General features: G+C 52.3%; 3 protein-coding genes across 3 annotated transcripts; all 3 read right to left on the bottom strand.

Moving 5' to 3' along the window:
* Window positions 1–939: 939 nt before the first annotated feature.
* Window positions 940–1,934, bottom strand: P152DRAFT_393101 (uncharacterized protein; the record flags this gene model as incomplete). Its single annotated transcript, XM_033676178.1, has 2 exons — window positions 940–1,672; window positions 1,726–1,934. The coding sequence occupies 2 exons, from the start codon at window positions 1,932–1,934 to the stop codon at window positions 940–942; spliced, it is 942 nt and encodes a 313-aa protein (XP_033535866.1).
* Window positions 1,935–3,985: 2,051 nt separating this feature from the next.
* P152DRAFT_392643 (RNB-domain-containing protein) lies at window positions 3,986–8,201 on the bottom strand (the record flags this gene model as incomplete). Its single annotated transcript, XM_033676158.1, has 4 exons — window positions 3,986–4,025; window positions 4,076–6,322; window positions 6,373–8,032; window positions 8,105–8,201. 4 exons carry the CDS (start codon window positions 8,199–8,201, stop codon window positions 3,986–3,988), a joined length of 4,044 nt encoding a protein of 1,347 aa, XP_033535865.1.
* A 4,790-nt stretch (window positions 8,202–12,991) lies between these two features.
* Window positions 12,992–13,476, bottom strand: P152DRAFT_456461 (uncharacterized protein). The gene has a single exon (XM_033679015.1). It carries the CDS (start codon window positions 13,421–13,423, stop codon window positions 13,124–13,126), a length of 300 nt encoding a protein of 99 aa, XP_033535864.1. The 5' UTR covers window positions 13,424–13,476; the 3' UTR covers window positions 12,992–13,123.
* Between the last annotated feature and the right edge of the window lie 62 nt (window positions 13,477–13,538).

Here is a 13,538-nt window from a genome sequence, read left to right as displayed (position 1 = left end):
ATCTGATCACGAAGCCGATGTCGCGGGACTACTTCAACAATGGAGCCGGACCGGTGGAGCAAGGGAAGCAGCAGCATCGCTATCTGGTCGCAATCATTGATGGGACGCAGGGTGGTGCAAAATTTGGGTCTGGTGGCAATCCAGGCCCAGATCCTGTAGACTGGTGGGACTGGGAATATACGCGGCTGCTTATGGGGAAAGAAGTATAGTTGCAGTATTAGAGCAAAGTAAAAGTTATCAGCTTCGTGTATAGTTCATCGTAAAGCAATATTTTGAAATACGGAAACCATGATGTCAATTTTAGCGCCTTTCATGGCGTGCTAACTCGTCCATCTTGTGACGTCCCTGTCCGATGCCATCGCCATCCTTGAACATGTGCTCCAAGCATCTCTTGTCGTTTCTGCCACGCTAAGCTACTAGACGGGATTGCCTAAGGGCAAGTCAGCTTCTAGTATGCGGTCTCTAATTTGCGAAATTGGCATTTCTCTGTTGATTAGACGGCGGGAAGAACTCCGCCGGATAATGTCCTCCCCGCTTCAAGAACCTCGACCCGCTCGTCCTCCTCAATGCACCCATATTTAAAAATTTGCGCCAATGACGAAATGCACAATAAGAAGGTTGCTTGAATGATGGCTTTGGATTTGGGGAATTACTACAAACGGTCTTTCTCAGGTCAAGCTCGCCCTCTTCAAGTCAATAGACAGGCCCCTTTTCGCCAATCTCCAGGGGAATAGCCGCGATCCCAGCTTGCATATAAGCCCTAACTCTAATCCACTGGGGTTGAAAGATAAAATACACGACGCAGAAGCGAATCGAACAGATCGGACACACAGCGCCTACACTGGTCATTATCATGACATGAGGATGACGGATGGACTAAATATGCGGTTAGCTTTCCTTTCCTTGATATATATTTAATGGGGATAACCGAGGGAGAACTTACCCAGCCAAGACCGCCTCGTCCACAACGCTCTCCTGCCCTGTCACCATCATGTACACCTCGCCCGCCAGTCCCTGTGGAACCGTGCACGCCCCCTGTTGCAACGGCGTGAACATCGTCTGACCCTGATTGACGTACGCACAAAACTGCGCGCCGGACGGTTGTGCCGTGTCCTGCAGTACAAGGCTCTGGCCCGCCGTCACCATCGGGGTCGACAGCTGGATCGCCGGGAACGCCGGGATGTTCAGGTTGCTTCCTTCAGGGCACGACTGGATGAACCCGCTCGCCAGGGTGAACACCGCGCGGGGCCCCAGCGGGGTGTCAAATGGTGCGGGGACGGGGGCGGCGGCGCTGGCGGCCCGGATGAAGGTCTGATGGCGGGATTCCACGGTGAGGATGCTTCCGGCGGTGGAGAGGATATCCTTGGATTGAATGAGCGGGGCGGCGCCGAGGTAAGCGGAGACGCCGACGGCTTCGAGGATGCGGGCGGTGGCGACCATGTCTGCGGCGGTGGTGAAGTTGAAGTTGTAGGTGCATGCTTGGACGGGAGGAGCGCCGGTAGCGGAGATGGCGCTGGTTAGCGCGGTGACGTGGGTGGCTTCGGTTTCGCCGATGGCTTGAAGGGCCTGGATATTGGCCTCGCTGAGACCGAGGGCGGAGAAGTCTTGGGGCGGGAAGCGTTGGAATCCTTGGGAGTAGAAGTTGGATTCGAGGTGTTCGAGGGACAAAGCGCTAGGAAGTTGGGCGTTAGCAATACCACGAGAGACGACGAGTTAGATACCCACAATTGGAGGATGTCAATATCTGATAATCCGCCTGCTGGTGCCGCTACTGGGGCAGTCGGTGATGGCGAAGCCGCTGGCGGTGCTGGGTCTTGTCGTCGCTCAGGCCGGTGAGGGTATTTGTGCCCGGGCTGTGGGCGAGGCATGGCCTCGATACCCCCTGCGATGCCGAGGACGGCAAGAATCTTGAGGAAACTTGATATAGATGGCATTGTGACGTTTTAATGCACTGAGTTGCCCGTCTAATAGTATTACTGCCTTTTTTTCCTTGAAGGACTGTGATGCTGGAATCAATCCAAGATAAAGGTCCAACCAGGGACAGGTATATCAATCAACTACAATGAATGACTTGAGTGAGACTGGGATTAATGAGAGCAAGCTCTTCCTGAGAAATGCACAACTGAAGAAAACGAAGAGGAACGAGAGGAAAAGGGAGCGATGCTGGGTATCAAGACCATGAGGACAATAATGCAAGAAACATCTCATGTATTCCCACGAAGAACAAAACTGAAGGATGGACGACGCCTTATAATCGGCCCATTCTCTCATTTCCCTTTATCGGTAAAGCCAAGAGAGTTCTGAGACAGGAACATCGCGCCTCCGAGCGACCCCTACTACAGCTCGTTTGAAGTCCCAAAAGGAGCGCATATGCGCCTCTACAATGCAGTTCTAGTAAGGCTTCGACCTCAAGCGATCCAGTCAAGACGCGGCAATGGCCGACAAGCTTTCCGTCACTACCATGTTTGGTATCGATAGCACCGGTGGCGTCCAGACGCATACCCGGATTTCGTAGAGTGCCAGCAGCGGAGATGGGACAGGACCGTCGCAGGGGCAGCGGCGGCGGAGAACGTTTCCGCGAGAAGTGCCAGGGCAGCTTGGTATTGCAATGAAGGGCAGTTAAGCAACCAATTTCATGGGATGCGAGGAGATTCGAAAAAGAAATCTTGCTATTTGTGAAAGAGGCGTCGGGGAGGGAGAGCTTCAAGTCGCGATGTGTGACGTCGTGTGTCGGAGACAGGGGTCCCTCTGACGACCCCGAAACCTTGTCTGCTCCAGCCACGATCTTGGAACCTCATTTCTTCATTTCTTCCACTGCTGCAGCTCACGGAGCTGGGCGCTTCCGGTAAGGGGTCCTTCGATGAGGCTGCAACGTGTGGGTGCTTCAGTTCAGCCAGGTCGGAAGCGTCCGGATAGAGGATGTTTCCAGTACATGTGGACAACGTCCGCGGATGACAAGAAACAAGTTAGAGACGAAAACGTCGAAGATTGGCGAAGCTGCATCGACAGATACTATGAAATTGTCAAGAGGATGTGAAGTGTGAAGTGTTTAGGATCCGCCTTCGGACAGGACTAGTCCCTAGCATTGATCGGATTAAAATGGTCCACCGACAAGACGAAGAGCGAGCATGTCATCGTGCCTTGGAAATAAAATAAGGGGAACATCCTGTTCTACTGTGTAATGTATTAAGTTATTAACTAAGTACATCCAAGGAGTGCGTGAAGCTGATAGTCCTAGATCAAACAGTGCTTTATTAAGTTGTGATGGACTAGAGAACGATGTCCAGAACCCAACCCCTATCAACGGATACTAACAACTCCCATCTTATCACATCTACGCGCGAAGAAGACAACACGCAGTATACAAGCACGGTGAACTAAACAAATTAAAACGGGGCTGATTAATCTCTACGGAATCTGTGCAACGCTATCTGAATATCTCTGATTTGTTTGTCCATGCGCTGCGCGAGGTACTTTTGTTTCGGTGTGCGTGCTCGTTCTCTCTCCTTCACTCGCTCATTCCTCGCTAGGAATACTCCGGTTCTTCTTTAAACTAATCCTGTGGCCCATTTGGGTGGCGCGGCTTGGCTTTGGCCGACATGTGGGCGGTCGCATGATCAGAGCCCGATTCGATTCATGACTGAGACCTCCTCTTCGTGCTTTCGTTCTGGAGGTGATAGAATAATAAGGGGTAGCGCATGATTGACATGCTCCGGGAATTGAGATGCCGAATGGTATCAGGAACAATTTAATCCTGTAATCCTCCATTGTGCACATGTTACTGGAATGATGTGCGTGGTGCTGCATTGATTTCGCGGTGATACCCCGCAATGGGGTATGTGGGGTGTGTAGAGTAGGTGTTGCCTGTGATTATGGGGTGATAGGGAAGGGAATGGGGATGATCATCTGGTTTCATTGCGAATGCCACAAAACGTCCAACATAAGAACGAATCTCTGGCATTCGCCTCGTCGTACTAGCTTCAACTTAGAGGGCAAAAGGGTTCAAAGACCGAATAGTCAAGCAACTGCAACACCGTTAGTCATTATCACTTCAGCCGGGCCAGAACACACTTACGGTGGGCTCTTGGACAAGTCCGTCTTTAGAATAATCGGCACCCGGGTCAACTCGCGCACCTCCTGCACACAATCTCCATTCTCATCTCGTAGCGTGAACAGGTCCAAGTACTTCTCCTTGTTCGTCAACTTCACTCCCGGTGTATCCGTCGCGCTCTTCGACAGCTTCGAATCGGACTTGGTGCGGTGCGGCGTCTGTCCACCGGCGACCAGCCCGTTGCGGGTCGGGGAAGGCGGCATGCTTTGCGTTGGGCGGTCGGCACCGGCGACGGGGTTGAGGGACACACCCTGCATTTCCGCGTTGACGCCGTTGGTGGACTCATCGTCGCTGTCGTCGAAAAGGGCATCAACATCGTCCGTGGAAATGGTACCTGTGTTGACCTGCTTGCGTTGCGCTTCCTCGGTATCCTTGGACGGCTTCGGAGCCTCGTAGCGCTTGAACGAGGAGTGGTTCTTGGGACGTTCGTCCTCCGGAATGTAGGCCGAGGACGGAACCCCCTTCTCCCAGAAAAGCTCGAGAAGGCGCTTGTTCTTGTCGAATTCGGCCTTCTTCAGCGGCAGCTGGTCGCAGTGAACGCGCTTTTCGAAACCCCATTCGGGAATGAGGACATCGAAGGCCGACTCGTAGACGCAAAGCACGATGCCCTCGCTGATGAGGTCCCCGCCAAGTTCCTTGCTGTGCTTGTCCATGAGACGGCACGCCTCGATGTGGACGCTCTGCTCTTGGGCGAAGTGACTGGAATCCTTCTTGGTGTTGCAATGATCAGCGGTCTTGTTGAGGGCTTCAACATCCTCGGAGAAACCGTCAACGTTGTCACTGAGGATAGCGTCGAGCTGTCGATGGACAATCACATCGGCATATCGGCGCGACGGATTCGTGAAATGAGTGTACACGCCCATGTTGAGAGAAAAGTGAGACTTCAAGTCGGGAGTGCTCTTGCCAGCCACATGGTACTTGGCGCGCTGCATAGACTTGATGAGCAGTGTCTCGACTCCCTTGCGAGTGTCCACATCGTCGATGTTGAAGAGACTGTTCTGAAGGGTGCTGCTGCTAGTGATGTCAATCTCTACGCCGATAGCGTTCATTCTCTCGGCGAACGTTCTCAAACGTCGGGGGTTGGGATCGGCCTGTCTGCGAAGCATTGCCTTCTCTGGCATGGCTTCAAGGATCTTCCTCGCGACAGTCCCGTTGGTGAGGGTGTGAATCTCTTCGACAAGCTCGTGTGCCGCGCTCGTGTCGAAGATGTTCTTTTCAACAGGAACATTCTCGTCGTCAAGCTGATACAGCAAGCGAAGAGGAGGAATATCGGTGGTGACATCGCCAAATCGATTCTGCTTGAGCTTCTGGGCGATGGAATTCAGAAGCTTGACGTCGTTGACACGATTGGCATCGAGGGAAACGTCTCCATTTTCGCTCAGAATGGCACCGATGTCTTCAAATGGAACGTTCACAGTGCTCTTGACAATAGCCTTGCCAATCCAGGTCTTGTCTTCAAGGACGCGGCCAGATGTAGGGTCAATCTTGAATATGACGCTAGCAGTATAGCGATCCTCACCGGGAGTGAGGCAGCAAAGCTGGCTGGACAGACGAGGGGGTAGCATGTTCACCGTGCGATTCATCAAATAGACGGCCGTTGCCCTCTTCTTCGCCTCACGGTCCACAAGAGACGAAGCCTTGATGAAATGAGACACGTCCGCAATGTGAACGCCGAGTTCGATCGTGCCATCTTCGAGAACCTTGACGTGGAGAGCGTTGTCAAGTGCTTTGCAGCCTCTAGGCTCGAGGGTAAAGACTGGCTCATCGCGCAGATCCTTGCGGCCTTCGGTGGAAACGGTCCAATTCTCGAATCCAACATTGTTCAGCACGGCATCGGAGAAATTGTCCGGGCCGAAATTGTTATCGCGGAGAAGTGCATCGGTCTCCACGGTGAGATCGCCCATCTCGCCAAGCTGTTCGACAAGGGTGCCGAAGGGATGGAGAGAAGTGATGGGCCATCGTTTAATGCACGCAACGAAGATACGATTCGCATAATCCTGGTGCTTCTCAACGAAATCCCGAGGCGCTTGCTCAGTGGGGATGGCGATAAGAGGAACACGTTTGTCGGTCGGCTTGAACCAGACAATCTTCGGCTTATCTTGGTGGCGCTCCTGTTGATGAGGACGAGAGTTGTGGCCTTCGCGGGCGGCGCGTTCGGCCTCCTGCTTCTCCTTGGTGGCTTGGCTGCTAGGACGAAGCAATCCGAGAGTTCTACATGATGTTAGAGAAATACAAATCCAGGCCATGAAATTATTACTTACCCAGAGAACATCTGCCCCGCAATCCGTTCAACGACGGCCACAATGTGACCTGCATACAGGGGCTTCTGCTCATCGTTGATTTCCTCTTCTTCCATCAATAAGAGACTCTGACCCTCGACCTCGACATCGTCGTTCTTCTTCTGAGTCGGTCGCTGCTTCAAGCTGCCACGTCGGCGGATGCCTCCGTCCGCCGCAGACTGGGAGCTCTCGGGCTGTGTGGTCGCATCGTTGACGGCAATGCCTCCACCGCGAGAATCAGTGTGGTCCTTGCGTTTCTTCTTTTCTTCTTTCTCTCGCTTCTGTCCCCACACTTCATCAACATCTAGAAGTTCGACCGCAACAAGATCGCCTTCGAGGGCACGGTTTCGATCCTTGCTGCCGCAAATGAAGATGTCGGCATCCAAGTCTTGAGTAGTGACGTAAGCATCGCTTCGGTTCTTCTTGTTGACACGAAGTATGCCAGCGACGAGCTGGCCTTGACCTAAAAGAGCGGGCAGGCTTGCCTGAGGAAGGTAAGGAGTGAATAACGTCTTTCGTTGTTGCTGGTTTTGTTGTTGCATCGGCATGTTCTGAGGAGCATGCTGACTTGCTTGAAGGCCCTGGCCATTCATCTGTGCAGCTTGAAGCGCTTGCAATTGCGCAAACTGAATGGGGTTGATATTTTGCATTCCGAACTGAGGCATCATACCCTGCTGGAGCTGCAACATTTGGGGCTGTCCTTGGTATTGGAAGTTGCCAAGAGATCCCATGCTCTGCATCGAGCCGCGGGTACGATGGCTAGGCTGGAAAGGCTGGGCGTTAGGGTTCTGGAAATTTCCCATTGATTGCTGTGGTTCTTGGGGAGGGGGTTGCTGGTTGTTGGGTTGACGCCAATTGCCTTCAAAGTTTCTCGAGCCGGTACGGCTGTGTTGGCCGCTTCTGCGCGTGGAGTCACCGACATCGCCGCTTTGAGGGAATTGGAAGCTTCCGCCACGACCCTTGGAGTTGCCAACTGCCATGCTCTGGCTGCGACCATGGCCGGAGCCACGTCCACGACCAGAACCAGTGGGGGCAAGTTGGGGTGTTTGTGCTTCACCAGCGCCTGTAGCGGGGGCAGGCGGTGCGGCATTATCCGCAGCGGGCCCCGGAAACTGGAAGTTCGTGGTTCGCCGTTTCTGTTCCGCGATTTCGGCGGCCTTCTTGGCTTCGGGAAGCGCTAAAGAGTGACGACGGGCGTGTCCGCTTCCACCATTGCCTCCGCGTCCACCACGCGGGTTCTGGTTCTCTCGGCGCTCGCCTTGGTTGTTGTTATTGAATTCTCCGAAACCGGATGCACCGGAAGAAGGAGCGGGTGGCGGTCCCAGGGCGCTGGCAGACGATTGGTTTCGACGGTGAGATCCTGGCTGGGTCGGTGCACCCATAGGAACTTGGAGGTGTTGTCCTCCCATCTGCTGCGGAAACTGAAACTGATTCCCGTGAGGAGAGACATTGGCCATTTGACCAGTGATCGGGAAGCCACCGCCAGGCATCTGCTGATTGGGAATTTGCTGGCCTGGCATCTGCTGGCCAGGAATTTGCTGGCCATGCATCATGCCCATATTGAGGTATTGGGAGGTAGCAGCGATTTGCTGTTGCTGCTGTTGCAAGGCTTCGATCTGCTGAGCGATGGCAAGTTGTTCCACTGCATACCTCATTGTTAGCTAATGTCCTTTGACGGCTTTCATGTGGAAGTGAACGTGAAGATCACACATACTCATAAGCGGTGTGAGCTCCGATGGGCTTCGTCGATGTGCAATATGCAGTCTTCGACCGCCGGGAGCCATTGGGCCAGATTGTCCTTGCTGGTCCATGGTAACAGAATCGTATACACACGGTCCAAGATGGACAAACGTATGAACGTATGAATCAATGGACAAAAGTGACGCTACGCTGGTGACGCAATAGGAGTGAGAGGGCGGATTTGCCCCCGAGTGGAGCCTGGTAATAGGCAATGATCGTCAGTATTGAAAACACCGTAATAGAGTGAGCAGCACATACAAAATTCAGGAGAGAAATGATTTCAAGTGTATGATCGTAACAGTTGGGGGTTATCTCCAGATGGATACAAAAGCTTTCTGGATGCGGCTGAAGCTCTCGCAGCTAGACGAGTCGCTGCCACTTCTGATGGTGAAGTTCAAGAGATGTGCTTCCAAGCTCAAGATTCTGTCGATCAATGAACAGGAAGAAGTTGGTAGACTGGTGAGATCGAGATGGACGTGAAGAGTCGAGAGTCCAAAGTGATTGACGAGGGGATTCAAGGACCGCAGGTGGCAGCGTTCGGTTGCCAGGCCAAGGAACGGGGTGACGTTGTTTCCTTCACAACGGAGCGGGCGACGGTAGTATGTTCCTTACTTCGCAGGCAAGATGGAACAGGGTGGATGTGCAGATGCAGAGAGTGCGAGTGAGGATACAAGCGTTACTTAGGGAGAGACGAAAGAGCACCAAGGAAGGTGAAGAAGATGAGGAGAGAGTGATGAACGGGATGGAAGTGAGATGAGAGAGGTTGTTGAGAAGGAGGGGGTTCAGTTCAGATCGAGTCTCTTGTGGAAGCAAGAGGCGTGGTGTGGATGAGCACCGACGACTCAGCGACCCAGCAACCGGCAACGTATGCAACGGATCGTATGGCTCGTCCAACCCTGGTTTAGCGGGGCAGTTTTATTTGCAGCTGTACGGGAGATCCCGAGTCGCGATTCGATGATTTGATCCGAACTTTCTAACCAGGGTCGAGTGTAGATGTAAGAATACGATAGCGCGGGTGGCGGGGGGTAGACGCCAACATGGGGGGAAAGCGGAACCAGGCTGGGGTGCTTACGGGATCGTTGGGCGGGTTGCACCGCCGGGGTTTGGCTCTCTCACCCACCCAAGGCTACCAGCCGAAGCAGAACCCTGTTCTGAGCCCCAAGCCCAATTAACTTCTGAGCACCGAGCAGTGAGAGGATTCGTAAGGTCGAATGCCGTTTTGCTTCCTAAGCATGATACCGCTTGGCGCTTGCTGAGCATCACCACTCCTGTGAATTTGAGAACGGATTTTTTGATTGGCAATTCGTATAAATCCCTTCGTCATACCAGCGGGCACTTGCGAAAGATTGGGTCATCCACGTGACTGAAATCGAAGCGTCATCGTCCACTGTTCTCAGTTCTCAGTGATTCTCGCGTTTCGAATCAGGTTGGGTCGTCTCTTGGGTTACCGTCGTATGGAAACAGTGTACGACCATTTGGAGCTTTGGACCTTCGGACATTGTGATATAGGCTAACGTTCTGAGGTGGACTTGACGATTTGCCAACCCTGGGATCTAGACTTCCAGTGCATACTTGTGAGCACCATTTTAAATCCATGAGCTCCCTTGACGGTCCCACATCTGGGGTAAGCTTTCGCATGCACAGCCGAGTCCAAGCCGGGTCCCAATTTGGTTGGTGTTCAAACTCAGAGGAGAATGGGAAACTGTTCAGGATTAGGCCCAACATCACTAGCCAGAATTAACACATATATAATTCGACCGTCTCCTTGTCCATTGAGACGTCTGGCAGATGCAGTTTTGTTCCGATATATCCACAGCTTCATCATCAGATTCCAGGCCACATGTCCACAGTGTGGTAAACTTTTGATGCCATCCCTATGGACCGAAGGCGCGAAACAAATTGGGCGTGTTTTGTTAGGTAGGCACCGAACATTTTGATGAATACTAGTGCCTTGTATCTGGCTGCTGATAGCGTCCATGTCCTATCGATTATTAGCAAACTCTATCCATCTCGTGACCACAACTTCACCGAATATCTCTTCGCTGTCAATTCATCATCACCCTGGATGGAAACATTCTATTCGTGGGGGTGACAAGGATGGGAAGAAGCACGAGACGTGGATTGGCTGGATCTTTCACCACTGTAGGGGATAGGGGGATAGGGGGATCCGAGCGTCGGAAAATTTCTTTTTCCGGACCCCCCAAATCCCCCTTGGGACCAGAGCGACCAAAGAGGCAAAAACATATCTTTATTCTCTGCATTGATTCCATCGGTTTTGTCTACTCTCCTTATCCTCCATTCAATCAAGATGATAGACTCAAATCTCGAGTCTAGACATGTGATGCTCCATGTTGCATTACTGATATACCTGGCCGGCCCGAGCATCGGCACAGGGTCCTTGGAGGCCCCAGTCACTGCTAGCAGACTCATAAGTGGGACTTCGATAGCAACCTAAGTTACGGTTACGACCGAAGTATCGAACTATGATTACATACAGCCGTCTCTGATGTTCGAGGTGGACAAGCCTATGCGGAGATGGCTTCGACCTCGAGTACCATTGCGTCATCGATCGGGAGGAGGGTCGTGCTCTTCGGAACAGAATTTGTTTCATAACAGCCGAATCTCAGGTCCTCGAGCCTCAAGGTTTCATTATCAGAAACCACGACCCTGAAAAAGCAAGGGAATATTAACTTTGTATTGGGAAGGGAGAAAAGAACAAGAATCGGTGGATGAAATGACCAAAATCGGACGTTCGGTCTTCAGAATGTCAGAAGGAATCCTACAATGTCTTGATATCACTCAGAACCTTTGTGCCATGCTATGGGGTTTGTGGAGGCGTTTCTTTTCGACATTCCGCGCAGTCTATTCCCTCATTGTCTTCCTGGAGAATGTGTACGCGATCCCGTCGCGCAGGACAAATGATACCCCGAGCCGCAACTGCCCCATCACATCTTACATGATGTTTGAATCGCAGCGGATCTTCACCACGCGCTTCATGGATGGGTGCACAGGCGAACCGAGCAACCACGTCATCGCACATCTTTTGTAGCGTTAGCGTACTGTCACCTGGGAGCGTTGGGAAAACGTACCCTGAAAAGGACTGGAGCCAGTTATGCTGCGCTAAACTTTGAGCGAGAGGCAATTAGAGATAGGTGTGTGGCGATGGCTTATTCCTTCCGCACCAAATCGTTGATCGTTGCGTGGGGTCTCGGAATATCGGGTTTATCAAGGACTGCACTTACAGCGTGGAATAGAGAAGACAGACGACCAGCGACCCAATATATCACATCGGCCTCGTTACCGGACCGTAATCCGAGAATCTCGGAGCTTCTTAGGACCGCGTGGAGCAAGTACCTTCATTTGGTAAGAACTGGACGCATGATTCCTTATATTAATCGCTGTCTCGAACCATCCGGGCGGGACGGATCGAATCTCCCTCCGGCCGTGTGGACTTTGGCACCCGCCGGGAAATATTATTTGTGTTGAGAGTACGGACTACAGATCAATGTATAGGAACGGAATGCATTCCGGCTGGATTCGGTGCTGATCACAATTGGAGAAAATTCCTCGTCGTCAGCATGAGGCGGTCTCTTAAAAGCTCTCCCGGGGTCGGTTTGTATGGGAGGATGATTTCTAAGTTGCCTTCATCTTAATTTCATAAAAGTCTCATCTCTCACTTACGCATGGCTCGGAATTTCCGTTAATCATATCTGCATCTCTTTTAGTATATGTTGTTTGTCGTCGACTTCAAGCAGCTCTGCCGCTTTCGGGGGTTATAAAGGAACGATATTGAGTCTCTGTGGTCTGGTGGCCCATAACATTCAAAAAATCTACTAGAAGTCACAACGAGATTACGGTGGTCCCATGAGCCAAGGCTTCTCGGTGGCCTGGTCGCCTAAATGACAAGACCGCATTCGAACCTCCGTCATGCGCATGTCTGGCCAACAAAGACCAGCGTCCAGCTGAGTCGCCACACGATCACACTGAGGCCCATTCACGCGATGGACGTAGTTGGATGCACGCGACCCTGTCATTTACGACGTAAAGGTGACCAAATCGAAATATATGATGAGCGCTGAGGAGGCAATGAGGCCCTGTATTGGAGCATAGGGATACTTTAGACTCGGCAACCGTGAGATCAGGGGGCCAATCCTCTGTTGGACACGCTCCGCCTTGGTCGCATTGAGCAGAAGGTACTGGACGAACAGAAGATACCTTCGGCGTCATCTCGACAGGCGCCTGTTCGTGATTTGAGAGTTGAAAGGCGTCCCGTCGTGGACTGTGTAGGCGGGAAATGGAATTTTGATCGGTCCTAACGCACGTATACGGTATATCTTTCGCAAGATCAAAGGAACTGGGAGAGGAGACATCGTGGACAGGATGATACCCATGGAATAATGGTTGAAGAAGCAGTGACAGGAGATATAACCTCTGGAATGATCCTTGTGGTCTAGTCAAGCTCAAATTATATCCCATCCATCCCAATTTCTCAAGAGCACAATATCGTCACACGGCGATTAGTTGCGTCGCCAGTTTCGGAACCCGGTACTACTCACCAGGGTCGTTTGTATCCGAGAAATGGTGCGGTTAAAAGCGCTAGCATCCATCGTCCCGAGCCGGGCCTCCGTGCAGTTCTCTAGCTGCATCATGCTGTTGCGAGCTTGACGACACAGCGGGAAAACGCAGATGTACGCCGAAACCGCCTGCATCATGCACTGTTTTGCGTTGTCATAGTTCCCCATATCTGGAAAGGCGATTCTGGAATGGAGATGTGACACGTTTGCCGACAGATTGAGAGAGAAGCGCAAAGAACAGTGACAGCGCCTTCTTGAGAGGAGGACGACATCGTGCAGGATGCAGTAATAGGATCAAGAGCACTAAACATGCGATATCACAACCATCGAGTCGGACAGGCGCAAACCATTACCTCCGAAAAACCATAGCGACCCCACTTTACCTTCACAACCCGCGGTCTCCTTCTCCAAATTTTCCTCTAAACAACACACCCCTCCGAAAATTCCCTTGGTAACCCACATCCCACGGTATCACCTACAATCAATACGCTCCAAACGTGGAAATAAGCGTCCTGCATCACTTCACCACCACGCGCCAAGGCCGTCGTGACAAAAGCGGTGAAGGTGTCTCGCAATCCCACTGGCTGCGGGCACCGACGCTCACTCCCGCTACACTTCACGGATGGTGATGCTATTGGACTATTGGGTTCGGTTGCTGTAGCGGCGGGTCGAGGGTGGATACGCCGGGCCGATGGATGAGGGAGGCCAGGGAGCGTCATTGGCGCGTGGGATGGAGGTTTTAGGAGAAAGGATTGACCAGTGAGGGGGGAATGTAAAATGAATTCTGGTGATAGGATACAAGATTTCATGGTGTATTAGGGCATGGGAGGAGGG

The sequence above is a fragment of the Eremomyces bilateralis genome (genome assembly GCF_010015585.1).
Source record: "Eremomyces bilateralis CBS 781.70 unplaced genomic scaffold P152scaffold_5, whole genome shotgun sequence".
NCBI lineage: Eukaryota > Fungi > Ascomycota > Dothideomycetes > Eremomycetales > Eremomycetaceae > Eremomyces > Eremomyces bilateralis.
The sequence above is the reverse complement of the archived record's forward strand: the minus strand, read 5'-3'. Positions and strand labels throughout refer to the sequence as shown.

Excerpts from the sequence above, each read along its gene's own strand:
- P152DRAFT_456461 (XM_033679015.1), bottom strand. The coding sequence starts at position 13,423 with ATGACGCTCCCTGGCCTCCCTCATCCATCGGCCCGGCGTATCCACCCT.